This window comes from Bufo bufo, chromosome 1 (genome assembly GCF_905171765.1).
Source record: "Bufo bufo chromosome 1, aBufBuf1.1, whole genome shotgun sequence".
Classification (NCBI taxonomy): domain Eukaryota; kingdom Metazoa; phylum Chordata; class Amphibia; order Anura; family Bufonidae; genus Bufo; species Bufo bufo.
In genome coordinates, this window is record NC_053389.1 from 737,768,798 (window position 1) to 737,795,130 (window position 26,333).

A 26,333-nucleotide genomic window follows, 5' to 3' on the forward strand; every position below is an offset into this window, starting at 1 on the left:
GCTCAACACTAAATGTAAGTGCACGGAATTACCCTAAATTATAGCCGCTCATACCCAGTGCGGCTGCGCATGGACTTAGAGGTCAGAGATGGAAACAGCACCAAGTCGTGCCTGTTGAGTCAACTCTTATTCTGAATGTGTGCCATTAATTACGCAGTACGACTACTCTCCACTTAGGCTCTGGGTGGGTCAATATTATACCTACAAAAAATACAGATGTTGGTACAGAGTGTGCCTAATTGGCCTATAGCACACAGGGGAAAGGCAAAAAACACGAAGTAAAAGCGGCTAATTTTTAGCCTAAAATAATTTAGTGGTATATATATATCATGACTAACCTCCTAAAAATTCAGGACTGAGTGTGTTATAAATAAATAAATACTTTTGTGATAAAGTAGTAGAATGAATAAGTGTATATAGTGAATATACTTTAATAGTGGTAAATACTGTGTAATTCATCATATTAATAAGTGAAGTGCAAATTAAATATTACACCATAACGACAAAAATATATCTAAAGGTGACAGTAGTTGTCTTTATCCCTCACTGACTGAATAAAATACCATGTATCTAAATAGACCAAAAAAGGTCACATTACAGAGAGTATTGTAGAGAAAAAGTTAACGTAAGGCAGGGTCACTTTCAGCAAACACTCATCTAGACAGATTTTATATATAAATGTACTTCTTTATTGTCTACAGCGTCCTGACTGCTCACCTTATGAAGAATAGATACAAAAAATAGTTATATGCAGATCATTAATTTACATAAACGATGAGAACGTGAAGCCTTTATTGAGGCCGTTGGGGCTGAGACTATCAAGGCGGTAGATCCATCTAGTCTCCTCTTGCAAGAGAACCTTATCCAAATTACCTCTGCGTGCTCCTAGAGTCTTTTTGCATAGCCCCCAAAATTTTAAACCTCTCAGATCACCATTGTGAAAGGCTCTCACATGTCTGGATATCGTAGTGTCTAGTTTAGCATTGACACTACAGAAATGTTGGCTAAACCGCCACCGAAACTCTTGTGACGTCTTTCCGACATACAATTTCTTGCACGGACACTGGGTAACATAAATGATACCCATTGTTTAACAGTTGATGAACTGCCTAATTTCATATTTTTTGTCATCAACAGGATTAATAAAGGTCTTTATCTTTTGAATATAAGGGCAAAAACTACTTCTCCCACAGGGAAAACTCCCCACTGTATGAGATGTAAGCCATGTGGTTCTGGGGGGGGTCCTTACTGTAAAAGCTCTGTACCAATTGATCCTTGAGGTTTTTACCTCTACGGTACATAATAGTTGGTTTAATCGAAAGGACCTCCCTAAGATCATCATCGGCTCGTAATATGTGCCAATGTTTTTGTAGTATTTGAAAGACCTTTCGGTGCTGTGCATCAAATGTACGATATTATGATAGACGGGGTATCAATTTGTCTCTTATTCTGTAACAAATCAGCACGATTGGTGTTTTTGGCCCTATAAAAGGCCTTATGTAGTGTCTTATTCAGATACCCTCTTTGTCGGAACCGATGCAACAGAGTATCACATTCCCGGAGGAACCCAGAGTCATCAGAACAGTTACGGAACGCCGATATATACTGTCCAGTGGGAATACCTCTTCTCAAAGGAAGAGGATGATGTCTCTACCAATGTAGTAAGTTATTGGTGGAAGTGGGTTTGCGATAAACCTCCGTCTTGATGCGGCCACCAGAGTCCAAGGAGATTCGAAGGTCAAGGAAAGTGAGGGTTTGTGGGTGTACCTCAAAGGTGAACCTCATTCCTATATCATTTATATTGAGACACTCAACAAATCTATGAAATAGTGCTGTAGTGCCATCCCATAAAATTGAAACATCGTCTATATAACGACCCCAAAACAAAAACGTGCTTAGTGTATTGTTCACGCGATACGGCACTTACCCTCTCACACATTTCTAAGTTTAAGCGCAGGCGCATTGGAATTATGCAGCGCTGAGAGAGGGTAAGTCCCTCCGCTGATCCACGGTGCGCAGTTTGTCATCTGGACACTCCCCTTTGTGGATGACGTTAGGGTCCATAGCTTAAATGAACGGCAGGGAAACTAAGTGTTCACGCAGGTGTAAAACGGCACTTACCCCTTCACATACTTCTAAGTTTAAGCGCAGCTCGTCACTTAGATTCTCCCCTGCGTGGATGATGTAAGGGGATGCCATCGATACCTTGGCAAATCTCATTGGCCAACACTCAGGTGGCTGTATTCTTTGAGCTTATTGGTCCTCCTTCCTGCAATCAAGGGGGGGGGAGGGGGGGAGTCTTTATAAACCTTGTTTTCAGCGTCTGTTTTCAAGTCTGCCCGATACCCCTGATGAAGCCAGATTAGCTGGCAAAACATGTTGGGGGGCAGGTGTTAGGTTTTTAGACTCTGTATACCGCTATCAGTGCCAATACAGTGAAACTAATACAGTCTCACTTAGGATAGTATTGCTGCATAAGCATTACTTTATAGCAGACGGTGTCTGTTGCAACAATGTATTGTTAATACAAATTGAGACAGCTAGTGTCGGGTCAAGGAATAGAGTGCGGGGTAGTGCACCCCCGTCCTCATCCGTGCAGGTTTTTCCCTGTATAATAGCACTCATAGGGTATCAGATAGTTTTAACCTTTTCAGTTGCTCACGGTTCAATATTTTAACCTAATTGATTAAAAGTTAAGTCTTAGTGTCTGGGACAAGTGTGATTATAAGCCTAATAAGGCTGTGTGTTTAAAAAGGTGTTTCTAGGTTTCACTTTTATTTTTCCTTCTTGTGTTAATCGTGTGGTTTTACGGAAGCAGCGGAGCTTCTTCTGCTACACCGTTTGCATAGCTCCCATTCAGTACAATGGGAGTCACAGAACCAGGGGTGCATCAGCCTGTTAGGCTGTTTCCGTGACCTTGGCCACCTGGGGCCTTCGCTTATTCTGATCTCGCTATGAAACAGTGAAATGGGACAACCCCTTTAATGGAGTAGAGAGAGCGGCTGTATTGTATGAGGAGTAGTGGTGTTTGGGTGCCAGGGCTGCTTTTTGAAAGAGAACTCCTGGTGTTTTATATTGACGACCTATCCTCAGTATAGGCCAATAGTATCAGTATGGCGGGGTCTGACTCCTGGTGCCCCCACTGATCAGCTGTTTGAGGAGAAGGCGACGCCCCATTGAGCGCTGTAGCCTTGTCGCAGCTAACAAAGCACAGTGCCTTCGATTGTATACTGGCTGTGCTTGGTATTGCATTTTAGCCCTAATCACTTGAACAGGACTGAGCTGAGCCCAGGCCATGTAACCAATGAATGTGACATCACTGATTTAGGAAGAGGCTGCAGGGCTCACCGGAGCACCGTGGTCTCTTCACAGCTGATCGGCGGGGTGCTGAGAGAGGGACCCCCACTGGTCTGATACTGATGAGCTATTCTGGAGACGACATCAATGTCAAAATTGCAGACAACTCTTTTAATCGCAGTCCGGCCCTGCAGCAGCCATATCACAGTATATATCTGCTGTGTGACCCCATTTCCTATTAAGTCTGTTCCTCATCAGGACTTTGGAAGGTGAGAATCATACAGATGTCGTAGATCAGTCACCGCATCCAGTAATGAGAGAAGAGGAGGAATCCTTACCATCGCTGGGGGTTATAATGCTCATCCTGGACCTGGGACGATATCAAAATCTCCTGCAAAATAAAAAACCTTTATTACATTTAGGAGAAGAAAAAAGAAAATCCAGAATCATAGACGCCTGCTGCTGCGCACCCTCCTACGGTACTCAGGGTCCGGTGATCAACCAGGGAAGAAGAAAAATAAAGGAGTTTATCGGCGGCGCGGCAAGGAAGAGTCAGGGATACCTTGAGTGAAAAAGAACTCCACTCTATTCATGATCAACAATGTGTTTCGAGTTAGGAGTGACCCCTTCCTCAGGTAAGTACATCAACAGCAGTGGTGCACCTCCAATAGAGGCAGACCAGGTAGCTGCTATAGGGCCCCTGTGGGAAGGGGGACCACAGTGGATGATAGCCCACACCCACTATTTACACTTATATAGGTAGGGGCTAAATTCCATGCAGGAAACTTACCTTTTGACGTCACTGGGTCACATGACATTCTCTTGTCACGTGACTTTTGAATAGAAGAGTCGGAAGCCGAAGCGACACAACCCATTTATATAGCTACCTGTAAGAGTAAACTATAGGACATGGAGAAGGACCTTTGGTGATGTCATCATCATGTGACCAGTGCAGACAACTGGTGAAACCTTTATGATGTGCCTGTGAGGGGGCGGAGCTTGTGTGTGGTGCCTGGAGGAGTGGTTAGTGGTGTCCAGGGATAGTCCATATAACATCCTAGAAATACTGGGAGTTGTAGTTCTGTCCTATTATATCCCTCTACATGTAATTCCAACGTATGCCCTAGTACAGACTGGTAATGCTGGGAGTTGTTGCTCTGTCCTATTATATCCCTTTCAATGTAATTGCAACTTATGCCCTAGTACAGACTGGTAATGCTGGGAGTTGTTGTTCTGTCCTATTATATCCCTTTCCATGTAATTGCAACTTATGCCCTAGTACAGTCAGGTAATGCCGGGAGTTGTAGTTCTGTCTTATTATAGGTATATGACTGGCGGTATAGTTACAGTATATAACCGCAGCTTGTCCTATGTGTGGACGGTATGTGGTCAGGTATATGACCGGCTGTATAATTACAGTATATAACTGCAGCTTTTGCTATGTGGACGGTATGTGGTCAGGTATATGACTAGCTGTATAGTGTAGGAAGGTGCAAGGGGCCATAATTGCTGAAAGGTATGTGTCACAGAGATTCCTGGCCTCGGTGAGGTAAGAGCCGGTAGTTTTAAGTGTCAGCGGCAGCTAGTGCTGACTGACACTGTTTTTTGTTAGTATGGCTATAAAGCCGATCCAGGCCGGCTCTTACTGGGAGTAGCCAAAGTGCTGGGTGGGTGGCTCCTCACCACGCTCCAGGCCAGGTCTTTTTGGCCTATATAAAACCCAGCCAGCAGTCTCAGCTGGGTGTAGTTTATCCTCTATCTGACAGAGAAGCTGGAGAGTCTCTGTGTTTTGGGACCTGTGAATTTGTGCCGTGCTAAAGGGCTGAGAGCTGCATGCTGGGAAACAGGCCCCTAAAGCCTGCTGTGGACTGCGGATGGAAAACTGCTAACCAGGTGAAAAAAAAAATTCTATGGACATTGCATGGTGTGAACAAACACCAAGACTGTGAATGGTCATTTTGTTTTTCCTTATGTGTGAATAAACACCGGACTGTTTAAGTTAAAGACTTTGTGATTGCCTCTATACTGCATCTGCTAGCCTGTCTACCAGAGCAAAACCCCACAATTGGTGTCAGATGAGGGCAAACACAGTAAGGCAGGCCTGAAGGCTGAAAAGTTTTTTTGTTTTTCCTGGGCATGTCCTACATTAAGCCAGGCAAGGTTACGACCCGTGTCCCCTGACAAAATGGAGGCGGTCGTGAAAGCCCTCATGGAGGCTAACTTGCAGCAGCAGGAAACTAACCAGCTGCTATTACAACATGTCATGGCGTTCCAAACAGCTGGAGCGTCCAAGAACATCCACGAAAGCTGCCTGTGCAGCGATCCCTAAGATGTCCCCCTCGGATGACTTCGAGACCTATCTTGCGATGTTCAAAAAGGTGGCCGGGAGGGAGAAGTTACCCTGAGACCAGTGGGCTGAGGTCGTCGCTCCGTTCCTGGCGTCTGGGCCCCAGCAAGTGTTCATCTTCCGGATGATCAAGCGGCCGACTACCCGACGGTAAAAGGTGAGATCCTGGCAAGACTGGGGGTTAATGTATTGGCCCGGGCTCAGTGGGTGCACCAGTGGGAATTTAACTCGGCTGAACCCGCATGGTTGCATAAATGGCTGCAGCCTGGCATATTGACTCCCACTGCTATGCTGGACCGTCTGTTGGCAGATGTGTTTTGGAGGGCTTTGCCGTACCCTCTCCAGCACTGGATCGGCCAGGTGTCTCCTGGTAATGCCTTAGAGATGTCGACCTAGTGGAGCGCTACGAGGCCACCAGAAATCTGCAGGGGGGTTCTTTTAGGAGGGGGCCCGTCAAACCCCGGAAATCTCCACCTCAGACCCGGCGGCCAGTGCCAGCCAAACCCGCCCTGGATGCATCCCCTGCAAAACCAGCCCCAGTGGTTTGCTGGCGGTGTAACGAGCCTGGACACATACTGTAAGGACCGACTGTCCCCATCGGGGTGAACCTATGGATACTAACTATGGCTACTGCCACTCATTGTATGCCAGGAAGCTGTGTGCTACAGGTACCTCTGAGACTGTAGACAATAGCCACCTGTGCCAGGTGAAAGTGGGGGACACTCTGGCGGTGGTACTGCTGGATTCAGGGAGCCTGGTGTCCCTGGTAAGTGCTGCCCTGGTGCGGCCCATCGAGTATACTGGCCGAAGGGTCAGCGTTGTCTGCATTCATGGGGACTTAAAAGACTATCCCACCTCCCTGGTCTCTATGTCAACGGTGGCCAGCAGTTGGACTCATGAGGTGGCCGTCGCTACAAAATTACCCTATGAACTAATAATTGGGAGAGACTACCCCAGTTTCCTGGCACTATGGCCGGACACAAAAGTTACCCATACCCGTGAGACAGATTTGACCCTAGCAAAGTGGCCCAGTTCAGGGGGGAGACCAGAACCCTGGGAACCTGAGTCCGAAGGGCCAGCGGTAGGGGTGACCGCCACTTCGGTGGAAGAGGGGGAGACAGCCCCACTAAGTGTGATGGTGGGAGACATGGAGGACTTGCCGCCAGGTCTGGAGCTAGCCTACTTCAATGTCTCCGGGGATAATTTTGGTACTGCACAACATCGGGACCCAACCCTATCCTGAGTCTGGGAAAATGTATTAATAATAGATGGGGAACCACAACAACCGGGAGCAGAGGCGGTGTTTCCCCGTTTTTTTGTTTATCAAGAGATGTTGTATCGAGTAAACCAGCTTGCGAGGTGAATCCATTGAACAGTTGGTGGTGCCCCAGGCTTATCGCAAACTCGTGTTAGAGTTAGCCCACCAGCATGTCCTCGGGCGAATGCAAAAAATGCAGGACCAGATTCTACAGCGGTTTTACTGGCCCAGTGTGTTCAGAGAGGTAGAAGAATATTGTAAGTCTTTCCCAACCTGCCAGATAACGAGCCCCCAGCCACATTTCCGTAGTCCCCTGGTACCCCTCCCGATTATCAAGGTCTCATTCGAGCGAATCGCTGAGGTGAAACGCACGTCAAGGTCTTGCGCTTAGGGCTATTACATCCATTTGGGCTTGGTCATGTCTTCAGGTACGTCCCAGGTCTATTGAGAAACCATTATAGACACTGCCATATACAGCTTCTATATTAGGCCTATGGCATTGATCAAGCTATACAGACATACTATTGTGTGCTGTGTGTAGATTAGGCTGTGGATATTTTGGTACCAGGCATTATATATATCTATGTTGCTGATGGTTGCCATGGATCGCACTAACATCCATGAATTTCTCTTGAGGCAATTGCAGTATATTATGTAATTCCCCATTGGAATACTATACACCTCCTTGGTGCACATTGGATGTTTGTGTGTCACAGCACGGACCTGGTACCCGATAAGTGCTTATCAGCCTTGTGGGGATACATGATAGTCCAGTGGAATATATGCATTTTGCTTCTCTGTATACTTTTTCTATCTTGCCCTTTCTCTCTATATTTTATACATAATAAAGTGATATGAATTTGGATATATTATCTCCACTGGCTTTTTTGTTAGTTACAGTATATAACTGCAGCTTATCCTGTGTGTGGACAGTATGTGGTCAGGTATATGACTGGCTGTATAGTTACAGTATATAACCGCAGATTGTTCTCTGTGTCACACCCAGAGTTTTCTTCAGTGAGTAGTAACTCTCTAAACCTGACCTAGAACTGAATATTCCTGGAAGTCTGTTAATGTCTTACCTGAAATACAAGATCTCCGGAGAAGAGCAAAGGCGAAGTGCAGAGGGAGGAGAAACCGCCTCAAGTTATTTTCACTTTCAGTTCTGCTGATATTAACCCTATAAGGTGTGAATGACATTTAGTTTCCTTACAGATTATTGAATGTAAAGAGTCAGTGTCTCAAGGAATATATTAAGAATATTTCTTTATAAGGAGAAATAAATACATGAGAACAAAACGGTGCAGAAACAGTCTAAAACAAGTATAAAACACAATTTGCAATCCAGTCCGGAAATGTGTATGTTTTGTGCTGTGGGCCCGGCAGCTACTACAGTATATCTCTTTCTCTTATATTATAAAAATAAGTTTCTGTCTGTCTGTACGTCTGTCTGGACGTTCTTTATGCGCAGCCAAACGACTGGAACGATCTTCACCAAATTTGGAACACAGGTACATTAGGTGTCCGGGAAGGTTTTAGACCGGTTCTCAGCATTCTAGGACTTACCGTTCCTGAGATATTCCCCAAAAATTACCTGCATTAGCCAATACAAAACAACCCAGCCATTTTTTTTTACTGCTATAAGGTTAGGCTAGGGCTACACGACGACATGCACAGCTCAGCAGACAGTATCACACAATAGACTTAGCTACACAGCAGACAGTATCACACAGGGTAGGATTAGATACACAGCTCAACAGACAGCATCACAGGATAGGATTAGATACACAGCTCAGCAGACAGTATCACACAGGATAGGATTAGATACACAGCTCAGCAGACAGTATCACACAGGATAGGATTAGATACACAGCTCAGCAGACAGTAACACACAGGATAGGATTAGATACACAGCTCAGCAAGGATTAGATACACAGCTCATCAGACAGTATCACACAACATTAGATTAGATACACAGCTAAGAAGACATTATAACACAGGATAGGATTAGATACACAGCTCAGCAGACAGTATCACACAGGATAGGATTAGATACACAGCTCAGCAGACAGTATCACACAGGATAGGATTAGATACACAGCTCTGCAGACAGTATCACACAGGATAGGATTAGATACACAGCTCAGCAGACAGTACCACACAGGAGAGGATTAGATACACAGCTCAGCAGACAGTATAACACAACATTAGATTATATACACAGCTAAGAAGACATTATAACACAGGATAGGATTAGATACACAGCTCAGCAGACAGTATCACACAGGATAGGATTAGATACACAGCTCAGCAGACAGTATTACACAGAATAGGATTCGATACACAGCTCAGCAGACAGTATCACACAGAATAGGATTAGATACACAGCTCAGCAGACAGTATCAAACAGAATAGGATTAGATACACAGCTCAGCAGACAGTATCAAACAGAATAGGATTAGATACACAGCTCAGCAGACAGTATCAAACAGAATAGGATTAGATACACAGCTCAGCAGACAGTATAACACAACATTAGATTAGATACACAGCTAAGAAGACATTATAACAGGATAGGATTAGATACACAGCTCAGCAGACAGTATCACACAGGATAGGATTAGATACACAGCTCAGCAGACAGTATCACACAGGATAGGATTAGATACACAGCTCAGCAGACAGTATCACACAGGATAGGATTAGATACACAGCTCAGCAGACAGTATCACACAGGATAGGATTAGATACACAGCTCAGCAGACAGTATCACACATGATAGAATTAGATACACAGCTCAGCAGACAATATCACATAGGATTAGATACACAGCTCAACAGACAGTATCACACAGGATAGGATTAGATACACAGCTCAGCAGACAGTATCACACAGGATAGAATTAGATACATAGCTCAGCAAACAGTGGGGCGGGGTGCTGTAGAGGTTAGTTATGGGGCAAACTATATATCTTTTAACGACACACAGAAACATTAAATTAAATAGATTAACCCCTTAAGGACACAGCCTTTTTACACCTTAGGACCAGGCCATTTTTTGCAAATCTGACCAGAGTCCCTTTAAGTGCTGATAACTTTAAAACGCTTTGACTTATCCAGGCCGTTCTGAGATTGTTTTTTCGTCACATATTGTACTTCATGACACTGGTAAAATGAAGTCAAAAAATTATTTTTTTTTGCACCAAAAAATACCTAATTTAACAAAAATTTGGAAAAATTTAGCAAATTTCAAAGTTTCAGTTTCTCTACTTCTGTAATACATAGTAATACCCCCAAAAATTGTGATGACTTTACATTCCCCATATGTCTACTTCATGTGTGAATTGTTTTGGGAATGATATTTTATTTTTTGGGGATGTTATAAGGCTTAGAAGTTTAGAAGCAAATCTTGAAATTTTTCAGAAATTTACAAAAACTAAATTTTTAGGGACCAGTTCAGGTCTGAAGTCACTTTGCGAGGCTTACATAATAGAAACCACCCAAAAATGACCCCATCTAAGAAACTACACCCCTCAAGGTATTCAAAACTGATTTTACATACGTCGTTAACCCTTTAGGTGTTGCACAAGAGTTATTGGCAAATGGGGATGAAATTTGTGAATTTCATTTTTTTGTCTAATTTTCCATTTTAACCCATTTTTCCACTAACAAAGCAAGGGTTAACAGCCAAACAAGACTGTATCTTTATTGCCCTGACTCTGACGTTTACAGAAACACCCAATATGTGGCCGTAAACTACTGTACGGCCACACAGCGGGGCGTAGAGTGAAAGGTGCGCCGTTTGGTTTTTAGAGGGCTGATTTTTATGGACTGGTTTATTTACACCATGTCCCATTTGAAGCCCCCTGATGCACCCCTAGAGTAGAAACTCCCTAAAAGTGACCCCATCTAAGAAACTACACCCCTCAAGGTATTCAAAACTGATTTTACATACGTCGTTAACCCTTTAGGTGTTGCACAAGAGTTATTGGCAAATGGGGATGAAATTTGAGAATTTCATTTTTTTGTCTAATTTTCCATTTTAACCCATTTTTTCCACTAACAAAGCAAGGGTTAACAGCCAAACAAGACTGTATCTTTATTGCCCTGACTCTGACGTTTACAGAAACACCCAATATGTGGCCGTAAACTACTGTACGGCCACACAGCGGGGCGTAGAGTGAAAGGTGCGCCGTTTGGTTTTTGGAGGGCTGATTTTTATGGACCGGTTTATTTACACCGTGTCCTGTTTCAACCCCCCTGATGCCCCCCTGGAGTAGAAACTCCCTAAAAGTGACCCCATCTAAGAAAGTACACCCCTCAAGGTATTCAAAACTGATTTTACATACGTCGTTAACCCTTTAGGTGTTGCACAAGAGTCATTGGCAAATGGGGATGAAATTTGAGAATTTCATTTTTTTGTCTAATTTTCCATTTTAACCCATTTTTTCCACTAACAAAGCAAGGGTTAACAGCCAAACAAGACTGTATCTTTATTGCCCTGACTCTGCCGTTTACAGAAACACCCAATATGTGGCCGTAAACTACTGTACGGCCACACAGCGGGGCGTAGAGTGAAAGGTGCGCCGTTTGGTTTTTGGAGGGCTGATTTTTATGGACCGGTTTATTTACACCGTGTCCTGTTTCAACCCCCCTGATGCCCCCCTGGAGTAGAAACTCCCTAAAAGTGACCCCATCTAAGAAAGTACACCCCTCAAGGTATTCAAAACTGATTTTACATACGTCGTTAACCCTTTAGGTGTTGCACAAGAGTTATTGGCAAATGGGGATGAAATTTGAAAATTTCATTTTTTTGCCAAATTTTCCATTTTAACCCATTTTTTCCACTAACAAAGCAAGGGTTAACAGCCAAACAAGACTGTATCTTTATTGCCCTGACTCTGCCGTTTACAGAAACACCCAATATGTGGCCGTAAACTACTGTACGGCCACACAGCAGGGCGTAGAGTGAAAGGTGCGCCGTTTGGTTTTTGGAGGGCTGATTTTTATGGACCGGTTTATTTACACCGTGTCCTGTTTCAACCCCCCTGATGCCCCCCTGGAGTAGAAACTCCCTAAAAGTGACCCCATTTTGGAAACTAGGGGATAAGGTGGCATTTTTTGGGGGACTATTTTTAGGGTACATATGATTTTTGGTTGCTCTATATTACATTTTTGTGAGGCAAGGTTACCAAAAATTGAAATTCTGAAATTTCATCTCCATTTGCCATTAACTGTTGAGAAACACCTAAAGGGTTAATAAAGTTTGTATAATCAGTTTTGAATACCTTGAGGGGTGTAGTTTCTTAGATGGGGTCACTTTTAGGGAGTTTTTACTCTAGGGGGGCATCAGGGGGTCTTCAAAAGGGACATGGTGTCAATAAAAAAGGCCATCAAAATCGGCCTTCCAGAAACCATGTCGGTCCTTTCCTTTTGCGGCCTCCCTTTTACTGATACAGCAGTTTACGACCACAAATGTGGCATTTCTGTAAACTGCAGTATCAGGGTAATAAATTTTAACTTTTGTTTGGTTGTTAACCCTCGTTTTGTTACCGGAAAAAACGGATTGAAATGGAAAAGTGCCAAAAATTGCGTTTTTGGCACCGTTTTTTTTATTTTTTTTAACCGTGTTAATCTGGGAATCTGGGGGGTTAGGTCATGGGATATTTTTATAGAGGAGATTCTTACGGACGCGGCGATACCTAATAAGTCTACCTTTTTTTTACAATTATTTAGGTTTTTGACTATATTATCCTTTTTGATACAAAAAGAAAATTTTTGGATCTCTAAAGTCTAGGTGTCATTTTTTTATTTATTTTTTATCCGATTATCTTATGTGGGGGCTCATTTTTTGCAGGACGAGCGGACGGTTTTATTGGCACTATTTTGGGGGCTATATGACTTTTTTATCGCTTGCTATTAAATTTTTTGTTATGTTTGGTGACAAAAAATAATCGTTTTTTGCACTTTTTTTTTTTTTTTTTTGACCGTGTTAATCTGGGGGGGTTGGATCATGGGGTATTTTTATCGAGGAGATTCTTACGAACGCGGCGATACCTAATAAGTCAACTTTTTTTACATTTATTTAGGTTTTAGACTATATTATCCTTATTGATACAAAAAAAAATTTTTGTATCTCTAAAGTCTAGGTGTCATTTTTTTTTTTTTTTTATCTGATTATCTTATGTGGGGGCTCATTTTTTGCGGGACGAGCGGACGGTTTTATTGGCACTATTTTGGGGGCTATATGACTTTATGATCGCTTGCTATTAAACTTTTTGTTATGTAAGGTGACAAAAAAAAATCTTTTTTTGCACCTTTTTTTTTTTTTTTTTCTTGACCGTGTTAATCTGGGGGGTTAGGTCATGGGGTATTTTTATAGAGGAGATTATTACCGACGCGGCAATACCTAACATGTCTACTTTTAATAAATTATTTTCATTTTTTTGGGTGTCTCAAGTCTGAGAACCAGTTTTTTTTTCCGATGTCAGTGCTAAATTGGGATATAAATTTAGTACTCCATGGAAGTGTGATACTCCCTGAAGCAACCAATAATGCAGAGGCCCGGATGATCGGGGCACGTGTCACATTGAGTAGTGGTGTCCTTTCGTATCCCCCTCCTGTGACACACTCTGCACCTTTTTTGGGTTCGTCCCTTCTTTCCAGTATGGGGGACCACACCTGGAAAGTGTTGGCCAGGGACGATCCGGGCACCTACAGTTCCCGAGGTACTCCGGCCTGCTCTTTCCCGGTCCGAAAAGATCAGGGCCATGAGGACTGCCTCATAGAACTGCAGGAATGTCCCTGTGCTGCCAGCGCTTCGGGATAGTACAAAAGAGTTGTACATGGCAACCTGCACCAAGTAGACCGCAACTTTTTTGTACCATGTCCGGGTTTTGCGCATGGCGTTATATGGCTTGAGGACTTGATCCGAGAGATCAACTCCTCCCATATACCGATTGTAGGCGACGATACAATCGGGCTTGAGGACCGTTGCCGCGGTACCTCGCACAGGGACAGGGGTGATGCCGTTACCATGAATTGTGGACAGCATAAGGACATCCCTCTTGTCCTTATACCTGACCAGCAACAGGTTTACAGTGGTAAGGGCACGGGTCTCACCCCTGGGGATAGGTACCTGGAGGGGGAGGGCAGGGAGGCCGCGTTGATTTTTCCGCACGGTCCCACAAGCGAACGTGGATCTGGCGGCAAGGGACTGGAACAAGGGGATACTGGTATAAAAGTTATCCACGTACAGGTGGTAACCCTTATCCAGCAGTGGGTACATAAGGTCCCACACAAGTTTCCCGGTAACACCCAGAGTGGGGGGACATTCTGGTGGTTGAATCCGGGAATCTCGCCCCTCGTATATACGAAATTTGTATGTGTACCCTGAGGTACTCTCACAAATTTTGTATAGCTTTACGCCATACCTCGCCCGCTTGGAGGGCACATACTGGCGGAAAATGAGTCTCCCCTTGAACGCAATGAGAGACTCATCAACTGCGACCTCCCTTCCAGGTACATAGGCCTCCATGAATTTGGCCCCAAAGTGATCGATGACCGGCCGTATCTTATACAGACGGTCATGGGCAGGATCACCTCGGGGTGGACATGCTGCATTATCGGAATAATGCAGACATTTCCGGATGGCCTCAAACCGGGAGCGTGTCATGGCTGTACTGTAAAGTGGGGCCTGGTATAGGACGTCCCCACTCCAGTACAGCCTGACAGTGGGTTTCTTGACCAGGCCCATATGCAGCACGAGGCCCCAAAATGTCCTCATTTCGGCTGCACTGACCGGCGTCCAGCCACCGGGCCTGGCCAAAAAGGAGCCCGGGTGTTGAGCGACGAACTGTTGGGCGTACAGATTCGTCTGCTCCACCATCAGATTTACCAGTGGGTCACTGAAAAAATGACAAAAAAAGTCATATTCAGTGTAGCCCACTGTGGAAATCTGGATTCCTGATTGGCCTACAAAATCAGGAATCACAGGCTCGTATCGCTCTGGGCTACACCAGACAAGTTCACCGGCAGGGGGCTCCGGTGGATTTAACTGGTGGGCCGGGAAACCAGTACGAGCCCCAGAGCTGCTCGTACCAGGCTGGGCCACAGGGTCCCTAACATGGCGGTCCCCTTGCTCCGCCTGGCGGCGTCTCCGCCGCCTTGGGGGCTCATCATCATCGCTAGATGATGAGGAGGACGCGGATGACAACAGGAATGTGGGGTCATCCTCATCCTCACTGGGACTCTCGGAGTCAGAGGCAAGCTGGGCGTATGCCTCCTCGGCCGAGAACGTCCGGCTGGCCATAGGGGAGTGTGTGTCTGCGTGTATATGTGCGTGTGTGTAACTCTTTATTTTGTGTGCGTGTGTGTGGGGGCACGGGTGTTCGCGGACTTAACCCTAAAACTAACAGAAAAAAAAAAAAAACAACTAACTAAAAAAAGGCAAAACCGCTGATCAACCGTCCGAAGTTGATCAGCGGTGAGGTGTGCGATGCGCTAACAGCGGCCGGACACTAAGTGCCGGCCACAGTCAGCGTACACCAAAAAAGAAAAAAAAAAAGAAAAAAATGCACCCCAAAAAAGGTGGGGGGGGGGGGGGGGCAGGGAGTGGGGGGGGAAGTGGCAGCACCCCTGGGGGGTCTAGGGTCACACAGCTGTGCTGTGGACCCCAGACACCCTAACTAGGGTGATACAATAAAAGTTCACAAACTAACTTTCCCTTTTTTTTCCCTGCCTAAACCAAACTTTCCCTGTGCTGTCCCTATGTACCTGATGGGGGGTGCTGGGGCACAGATCGGGTCCTGGGGGAACAGATCGGGTCCTGGGGTGCTGGCAGAGACACGTGCAGGCAGCTCCTCTCTCCTCCGGCTCCGGAACACAAAAGGAGGAGGAGAGGAGCGCCTGCCTCTTTTGAATTTGCCGCCGGACCGCCCACAGACCAATCAGAAAGCGATCCTGAGTGGTGATGTCACCATCACCACTCAGGATCGCTGGATGGTGATTGGTGGAGTGAAATCACACCACCATCACCATCCTGTTCCGGGTTATCGGGTCTTCAGAGACCCGAATATCCCGGAAACGCAGAAAACCGCAGGTCTGAATTGACCTGTGGTTTTCTGCGATCGCCGACATGGGGGGGTCACAGGACCCCCCGACGCATTTGCCCCAGGTGCCTGCTCGATGATTTGAGCAGGCACCGGGTTCCGATCACCGCCGGCCGAGCGGCAGTGATCGGAACCATTCATGACGTACCGGTACGTCATGTGTCCTTAAGTACCAGGACATCATGACGTACCGGTACGTCATGTGTCCTTAAGAGGTTAAAGGGGTTGGTCACCCTAAGTATCAAAAATCCAAAAAGCCCCAGACAATAGCCCAAACCATGAAGTATTTATATTATGCTAAATGTACTGGCTAAATGTCATTTTTCTAACCTGTTCCCCATGGCACACTTCCCTGGAGGAGCTTCCTCAGACCGGATGTGTGGGAGGAGCAGCTGTAAAGTGAAAGTAAAAATCCCAGCATGCACTGCAGCAAGCATGTTTAGAGGAGCAGTCACATGACATCCCCGCCCACCTGTGTTTCCATAGAGACAAGAGCCCCTCCGACATTATATATATCTCAGTCATCAGTGAATAACTGCAGACATAGTAATAGGAAGAACACCCCAGTCCTAGCAATAAAGAGAGGTCACTACCCGTCCCACACAGTCACTACCATGCATCACACATTTGTTGTTGGGGTTGTTACCCTGTTCATGAACTTGCTGTAGGGCCTAGTAATTTCTAGTTGTGCCACTGGATGTAAGCCATGACCAGAATGAATGGAAGGGGGGATTTATCATCTGCCTTGTTTCTGAAATGTGGCGTTAAAAAGTTGCAAACTATGTGTTTGCGACTTTTCAACTGTGCCATAAAAAAAAGGGGGTGCGTGACAATGGCCAGGAGGGCGTGTGACCAGTCGCCTCAACAAATTTATGTTCATTTTCGCCAGTTTTCTGACTCAAATGAAGCCAGAAGTACAAATTGATCTGCTCACATAGCGAGGAGCATCCTGTCCATCATCACACGACTTTCTCCCAGCTGACAGCCTAGAAATCATCTATGAATATATGATTACCCTTCACCTGGAGAAAAAGAGAAATGAGTGTAGTCCTACATCTCTGTATACAATGTACAGGGGGGTCACACATCTATATATTCAGTATACATATCGCTGCATACAGTATACAGAGGGTCACACATCTCTATATACAGTATACAGTGGAGGGGGTCACATATCAATGTATGGGGGGGTCACATATGACTATATACAGTGTGCAGGAAGGAGAGGGTACACATTTACAGGTGAGACCAGTGACTGCTGCTGATATCACTGACCTCAGCCATATTGACAGCTCAGAAGGGGTTAGGCCTCTTTCACACTTGCGTTGTTGGGATCCGGCATGCACTTCCGTTGCCGGAGGTGCCTGCCGGATCCGGAAAAACGCAAGTGTACTGAAAGCATTTGAAGACGGAACCGTCTTCCAAATGCTTTCAGTGTTACTATGGCACCCAGGACGCTATTAAGGTCCTGGTTGCCATAGTAGTAGTGGGGAGCGGGGGAACAGTATACTTACAGTCCGTGCGGCTCCCGGGGCGCTCCAGAATGACGTCAGAGCGCCCCAATGCGCATGGATGACGTGATCACATGGATCACGTGATCCATGCGCTTGGGGCGCCCTGACGTCACTCTGGAGCGCCCGGGGAGCCGCACGGACGGTAAGTACACTGCTCCCCCGCTCCCCACTACACTTACCATGGCTGTCAGGACTTTAGCGTCCCGGCAGCCATGGTAACCACTCTGAAAAAGCTAAATGTCGGCTCCGGCAATGCGCCGAAACAACGTTTAGCTTAAGGCCGGATCCGGATCAATGCCTTCCAATGGGCATTAATTCAGGATCCGGCCTTGCGGCAAGTGTTCCGGATTTTTGGCCGGAGCAAAAAGCGCAGCATGCTGCTGTATTTTCTCCGGCCAACAAACGTTCCGTACCGGAACTGAAGACATCCTGATGCATCCTGAACGGATTACTCTCCATTCAGAATGCATTAGGATAATCCTGATCAGGATTCTTCCGGCATAGAGCCCCGACGACGGAACTCTATGCCGGAAGAAAAGAACGCAGGTGTGAAAGAGCCCTTAAACTGTTGGTCTGGCTGTAATAAACATGTCTGTGATAAGAACACAGAGCAGAGGGGCCATAAACAGGACAGACACTGGGATTGCTCACAGTTTGTGTTCCACAGCACCTTCCTGGCTCTGCTACATCCTCACATACAGCAGTAGCCTCTCAGTACAGGAGACAGAGTGGATGGAGTCTACAGACAGTCAGCTTCCATCAGGCAGGACGTTTGGCATTTGCCAGAGAACACCAAGATTGGCAAATTCGCCACTGGCGCCCTGTGCTTTTCACAGATGAAAGCAGGTTCACACTGAGCACATGTGACAGACGTGACAGAGTCTGGAGACGCCGTGGAGAACGTTCTGCTGCCTGCAACATCCTCCAGCATGACCGGTTTGGCATTGGGTCAGTAATGGTGTGGGGTGGCATTTCTTTGGAGAGGCCGCACAGCCCTCCATGTGCTCGCCAGAGGTAGCCTGACTGCCATTAGGTACCGAGATGAGATCCTCAGACCCCTTGTGAGACCATATGCTGGTGCGGTTGGCCCTGGGTTCCTCCTAATGCAAGACAATGCTAGACCTCATGTGGCTGGAGTGTGTCAGCAGTTCCTGCAAGACGAAGGCATTGATGCTATGGACTGGCCCGCCCGTTCCCCAGACCTGAATCCAATTGAGCACATCTGGGACATCATGTCTCGCTCTATCCACCAACGTCACGTTGCACCACAGACTGTCCAGGAGTTGGCAGATGCTTTAGTCCAGGTCTGGGAGGAGATCCCTCAGGAGACCGTCCGCCACCTCATCAGGAGCATGCACAGGCGTTGTAGGGAGGTCATACAGGCACGTGGAGGCCACACACACTACTGAGCCTCATTTTGACTTGTTTTAAGGACATTACATCAAAGTTGGATCAGCCTGTAGTGTGTTTTTCCACTTTAATTTTGAGTGTGACTCCAAATCCAGACCTCCATGGGTTGAAAAATTTGATTTCCATTTTTTTTATTTTTGTGTGATTTTATTATCCGCACATTCAACTATGAAAAGAACAAAGTATTTCAGAAGAATATTTAATTAACTCAGATCTAGGATGTGTTATTTTTGTGTTCCCTTTATTTTTTTGAGCAGTGTATATAAAAATGAATTTCTGTCTGTCTGTCTAGACATCTGTCTGTCTGGACAGTCTTTATGCGCGACCAAATGACTGGACTGATCTTTACCAAATTTGGCAACGGGTACATCAGGTGTCCGGGAAAGTTTTAGACCGGGTCTCAGCTCTCTAGGACGTACCGTTCCTGAGATATTGCCAAAAAATGACCCACATTAGCCAATACAAGCCTGCAAGTCTTTCTTTTCAAATCCCAACTGCCATAAACACAGTTTTACTCCAGGTTTCCATAACAACCCAGCCATTTTTCTTTACTGCTTAAAGGGGCGATCACTGTGAAAGTCACTGTTATTAAAAGAGTGATCACTGTGAAAATCACTGTTATTAAAGGGGCGATCACTGTGAAAGTCACGGTTATTAAAGGGGCGGTCACTGTTAAAGTCACTGTTATTAAAGGGGCGGTCACTGTGAAAGTCACTGTTAAAGGGACGGGATAGGGTTGCAGTTTTGTTGGTACTACTTTTGGGTACATATGATTTTTGGTTGCTCTATATTACACTTTTTGTGAGGCAAGGTAACAAGAAATAGCTGTTTTGGCACAGTTTTTATTTTTTGTTATTTACAACATTCATCTGACAGGTTAGATCATGTGGTATTTTTATAGAGCAGGTTGTGACGGACGCGACAAAACCAAATAAGACTATATGACTGTTTCAGTTTTACATACCAAAGCATTTATTAATTTTTTTAATGAGTCTTTAGTGTCTCCACATTCTGAAAGCCATAGTTTTATATATTTTTTGGGAGACTGTCTTGTGTAGGGTCTCATTTTTTTCGGGATGAGATGGCGGTTTGATTAGCACTATTTTGGGGTGCATATGACTTTTTGATCGCTTGCTATTACACATTTTGTGATGTAAGGTGACAAAAAATAGCATTTTTTTTACACCGTTTTTTTTATTTTTATTTTTTTACGGTGTTCACCTGGGGGGTTAGGTCATGTGATATTTTTATAGAGCAGGTTCTTACGGACATGGCGATACCCAATATGTTAACGTTTAGATTGGTACTATTTTGGTGGGCATCTGCCTTTTTGATCGCTTGCTTAGTGATGTAAGGTGACAAAAATGTTTTTTTTAGAACAGTTTTTATTTTAATTTTTTTACGGTGTTCATCTGAGGGGTTAGGTCATGTGATATGTTTATAGAGCCGGTCGATATGGACGCGGCGATACCTAATATAAAATTAAGTTTTTGTTTTTTTTTACTTGAAACTTTAAAAATTTTGGGGGGAAAACTAAATTTTTTCAACTTTTTTTTTCACTTTATTTTTTGTCCCACTTTGGGGGGTCTGATCCCCTTTACAATGCATTTCAATACTTCTGTGTGTATTACTCATACAGCTTCCTGCCTGTGAGATCCAGGGGGATGGATCTCACAGGCTCTTCACCGGAAGGCATCGGGCTGCCTTCCATGCCATCGTGTCCCCATTACAGCAGCACGGGGAACCTAAAGTTGGTCAAATGCCAACTTTGTATAAAAAAATGGGAAAAGTTGTCTTTTGCCAAGATATTTCTCTCACCCAGCATGGGTATATGTAAAATGACACCCCAAAACACATTCCCCAACTTCTCCTGAGTACGGAGATACCAGATGTGTGACACTTTTTTGCAGCCTAGGTGGGCAAAGGGGCCCATATTCCAAAGAGCACCTTTCGGATTTCACAGGTCATTTTTTACAGAATTTGATTTCAAACTCCTTACCACACATTTGGGCCCCTAGAATGCCAGGGCAGTATAACTACCCCACAAGTGACCCCATTTTGGAAAGAAGACACCCCAAGGTATTCCGTGAGGGGCATGGCAAGTTCCTAGAATTTTTTATTTTTTGTCACAAGTTAGTGGAAAATGATGATTTTTTTTTTTTTTTTTTTTTTTCATACAAAGTCTCATATTCCACTAACTTGTGACAAAAAATAAAAACTTCCATGAACTCACTATGCCCATCAGCGAATACCTTGGGGTCTCTTCTTTCCAAAATGGGGTCACTTGTGGGGTAGTTATACTGCCCTGGCATTCTAGGGGCCCAAATGTGTGGTAAGGAGTTTGAAATCAAATTCTCTAAAAAATGACCTGTGAAATCCGAAAGGTGCTCTTTGGAATATGGGCCCCTTTGCCCACCTAGGCTGCAAAAAAGTGTCACACATCTGGTATCTCCGTACTCAGGAGAAGTTGAGGAATGTGTTTTGGGGTGTCTTTTTACATATACCCATGCTGGGTGAGATAAATATCTTGGTCAAATGCCAACTTTGTATAAAAAAAATGGGAAAAGTTGTCTTTTGCCAAGATATTTCTCTCACCTAGCATGGGTATATGTAAAATGACACCCCAAAACACATTCCCCAACTTCTCCTGAGTACGGAGATACCAGATGTGTGACACTTTTTTGCAGCCTAGGTGGGCAAAGGGGCCCATATTCCAAAGAGCACCTTTCGGATTTCACAGGTCATTTTTTACAGAATTTGATTTCAAACTCCTTAACACACATTTGGGCCCCTAGAATGCCAGGGCAGTATAACTACCCCACAAGTGACCCCATTTTGGAAAGAAGAGACCCCAAGGTATTCGCTGATGGGCATAGTGAGTTTATGGAAGTTTTTATTTTTTGTCACAAGTTAGTGGAATATGAGACTTTGTATGAAAAAAAAAAAATAAGCATTTTCCACTAACTTGTGACAAAAAATAAAAAATTCTAGGAACTCGCCATGCCCCTCACGGAATACATTGGGGTGTCTTCTTTCCAAAATGGGGTCACTTGTGGGGTAGTTATACTGCCCTGGCATTTTCCAGGGGCCCTAATGTGTGGTAAGTAGGTAAATGACCTGTGAAATCCTAAAGGTGCTCTTTGGAATATGGGCCCCTTTGCCCACCTAGGCTGCAAAAAAGTGTCACACATGTGGTATCGCCGTATTCAGGAGAAGTTGGGGAATGTGTTTTGGGGTGTCATTTTACATATACCCTTGCTGGGTGAGAGAAATATCTTGACAAAAGACAACTTTTCCCATTTTTTTATACAAAGTTGGCATTTGACCAAGATATTTCTCTCACCCAGCATGGGTATATGTAAAATGACACCCCAAAACACATTCCCCAACTTCTTCTGAGTACGGCGATACCAGATGTGTGACACTTTTTTGCAGCCTAGATGCGCAAAGGTGCCCAAATTCCTTTTAGGAGGGCATTTTTAGACATTTGGATACTAGACTTCTTCTCACGCTTTGGGGCCCCTAGAATGCCAGGGCAGTATAAATACCCCACATGTGACCCCATTTTGGAAAGAAGACACCCCAAGGTATTCAATGAGGGGCATGGCGAGTTCAAAGAAATTTATTTTTTTTGGCACAAGTTAGCGGAAATTGATATTTTTAATTTTTTTCTCACAAAGTCTCCCGTTCCGCTAACTTGGGACAAAAATTTCAATCTTTCATGGACTCAATATGCCCCTCACGGAATACCTGGGGGTGTCTTCTTTCCGAAATGGGGTTACATGTGGGGTATTTATACTGCCCTGGCATTCTAGGGGCCCTAAAGCGTGAGAAGAAGTCTGGAATATAAATGTCTAAAAAATTTTACGCATTTGGATTCCGTGAGGGGTATGGTGAGTTCATGTGAGATTTTATTTTTTGACACAAGTTAGTGGAATATGAGACTTTGTAAGAAAAAAAAAAATAATTCCGCTAACTTGGGCCAAAAAAATGTCTGAATGGAGCCTAACAGAGGGGTGATCAATGACAGGGGGGTGATCAATGACAGGGGGAGTGATCAATGACAGGGGGGTGATCAATGACAGGGGGGTGATCAATGACAGGGGGGGTGATCAATGACAGGGGGGGTGATCAATGACAGGGGGGTGATCAGGGAGTCTATATGGGGTGATAACCACAGTCATTGATCATGCCCCTGTAAGGCTTCATTCAGACGTCCGGATGCGTTTTGCGGATCCGATCCATCTATCAGTGCATCCGTAAAAATCATGCGGACATCTGAATGGAGCTTTACAGGGGGGTAATCAATGACAGGGGGGTGATCAGGGAGTCTATATGGGGTGATAACCACAGTCATTGATCACGCCCGTGTAAGGCTTTATTCAGACGTCCGGATGCGTTTTGCGGATCCGATCCATCTATCAGTGGATCCGTAAAAATCATGCGGACGTCTGAATGGAGCTTTACAGGGGGGTAATCAATGACAGGGGGGTAATCAATGACAGGGGGGTGATCAGGGAGTCTATATGGGGTGATCACCACAGTCATTGATCATGCCCCTGTAAGGCTTCATTCAGACGTCCGGATGCGTTTTGCGGATCCGATCCATCTATCAGTGCATCCGTAAAAATCATGCGGACATCTGAATGGAGCTCTACAGGGGGGTAATCAATGACAGGGGGGTGATCAGGGAGTCTATATGGGGTGATCACCACAGTCATTGATCATGCCCCTGTAAGGCTTCATTCAGACGTCCGGATGCGTTTTGCGGATCCGATCCATCTATCAGTGGATCCGTAAAAATCATGCGGACGTCTGAATGGAGCTTTACAGGGGGGTAATCAATGACAGGGGGGTGATCAGGGAGTCTATATGGGGTGATCACCACAGTCATTGATCACGCCCCTGTAAGGCTTCATTCAGACGTCCGGATGCGTTTTGCGGATCCGATCCATCTATCAGTGCATCCGTAAAAATCATGCGGACATCTGAATGGAGCTTTACAGGGGGTTGATCAATGACAGGGGTGTAAGCAATGACAGGGGGGTGATCAGGGAGTCTATATGGGGTGATAACCACAGTGATTGATCACGCCCCTGTAAGACTTCATTCAGACGTCCGTATGCGTTTTGCGGATCCGATCCATCTATCAGTGCATCCGTAAAAATCATGCAGACATCTGAATGGAGCTTTACAGGGGGGTGATCAATGACAGGGGTGTAATCAATGACAGGGGAGTGATCAGGGAGTCTATATGGGGTGATCACCACAGTCATTGATCATGCCCCTGTAAGGCTTCATTCAGACGTCCGCATGCGTTTTGCGGATCCGATCCATCTATCAGTGCATCCGTAAAAATCATGCGGACATCTGAATGGAGCTTTACAGGGGGGTGATCAATGACAGGGGTGTAATCAATGACAGGGGGGTGATCAGGGAGTCTATATGGGGTGATCACCACAGTCATTGATCATGCCCCTGTAAGGCTTCATTCAGACGTCCGGATGCGTTTTGCGGATCCGATCCATCTATCAGTGCATCCGTAAAAATCATGCGGACATCTGAATGGAGCTTTACAGGGGGGTGATCAATGACAGGGGTGTAATCAATGACAGGGGGGTGATCAGGGAGTCTATATGGGGTGATCACCACAGTCATTGATCATGCCCCTGTAAGGCTTCATTCAGACGTCCGGATGCGTTTTGCGGATCCGATCCATCTATCAGTGGATCCGTAAAAATCATGCGGACGTCTGAATGGAGCTTTACAGGGGGGTGATCAATGACAGGGGGGTGATCAGGGAGTCTATATGGGGTGATCAGGGGCTAATAAGTAGGGTGACCACGTGTCCCGGTTTGCCCGGGATCGTCCCGTAATTTACGTTTTTGTCCCGTGTCCCGGGAGCCTTCAAACCGGGACAATAGAGAGTCCCGGAATCAACTGCCTGCCAGACTTCAGTGGCGTCGCCAGGGGGGGGCCACGGCCCCCCCTACATCATGCTGTGCCCCCCCATCTAAAATGCCCCCCCAAGTGAGCCGCCGCCGCCGGGCACAGGGAGATGAGCGCTTCCATTGCGCTCATCTCCTTAGTAATCTGCCTGTGCCAGCGGAGGTGCAGGGTAGGGAGAGGCGTGTCCCTTCCCCTTCCTCTGATAGGCTGCAGGCACTAGGCCGGCAGCCTATCAGAGGCCGGCGAAGGCGGGGCGATGACGTCATCGCACCGCCCGAGCCTTACAGCGCGGGACACAGGAAGAGTCTGCATCGCATCGCTGACACTGAGGTAAGTATAAGTGTTTTTTTTTGTTGTTTTTTTTTTGGGGGGACTTATTACAATGGGGGGGCTTATTACAATGGGGGGCTTATTACAATGGGGGGGGCTTAATACTGGCACATGATGGGGGGGCTTAATACTGGCACATGATGATGGGGGGACTTAATACTGGCACATCATGGGGGGCTTAATACTGGCAAGTGATGGGGGGGCTTAATACAAGCACGTAATGGGGGGCTTATTGCTGGCACGTAATGGGGGGGCTTATTACTGACACGTAATGGGGGGCTTATTACTGGCACGTAATGGGGGGCTTATTACTGGCACGTAATGGGGGGGCTTATTACTGGCACGTAATGGGGGGGCCTATTACTGGCACGTGATGGGGGGCTTATTACTGGCACATGATGGGGGGCTTATTACTGGCACGTGATGGGGGGCTTATTACTGGCACGTGATGGGGGGCTTATTACTGGCACGTGATGGGGGGCTTATTACTGGCACGTGATGGGGGGCTTATTACTGGCACGTGATGGGGCTCTTGTTACTGGCACGTGATGGGGGGCTTATTACTGGCACGTGATGGGGGGCTTATTACTGGCACGTGATGGGGGGCTTATTACTGGCACGTGATGGGGGGCTTATTACTGGCACGTGATGGGGGGCTTATTACTGGCACGTGATGGGGCTCTTGTTACTGGCACATTGGGGGGCTCTTGTTACTGGCAGTGGCACGTTATTGAGGGCACTTATTACTGGCACATTATTGGTGGGCACTATAGGGGCATCTACTGAGGCCACAAAGAAGGGGTGTTTTATATGGGGGGCTCTGTACAGTAGCATTTTATACTGGGACACATTATGGTGGGTACTATGGAGAAGGGGAGACAGGAGTACTATGGAGTCATCTACGGGGGGCACTAAGAAGGGGTATTTTATACTTGCAAATTATGGGGGACACTGAGGGCATCTACTGGGGCACGATATATGGGGCATTTTATACTGGTACATTATGGGGGGCACTAGCAGGAAGGGGGGAGAGGAGCACTATGGAGCCATTTACTGGGGCACTATATAGGGGTATTTTATACTGGCACATTATGGGGGACATTAGCTCAACTGGGGGCA

At 45.7% G+C, this 26,333-nt stretch overlaps 1 protein-coding gene across 6 annotated transcripts in view; it reads right to left on the bottom strand.

The window, feature by feature from the left end:
- Positions 1 to 26,333, bottom strand: part of LOC120986083 (NACHT, LRR and PYD domains-containing protein 12-like) — a 285,272-nt gene that overhangs the window by 243,802 nt on the left and 15,137 nt on the right. For 5 of the 6 annotated variants that reach the window (XM_040414414.1, XM_040414416.1, XM_040414412.1 and 2 more), the window contains exon 2: positions 3,636 to 3,688. In XM_040414414.1, the coding sequence (XP_040270348.1) occupies positions 3,636 to 3,660 (25 nt within the window). In that variant the 5' untranslated portion in view covers positions 3,661 to 3,688. Of the gene's footprint in view, positions 1 to 3,635; positions 3,695 to 26,333 lie in introns of those variants that run through there. The other variant, XM_040414415.1, reaches the window with a different exon arrangement.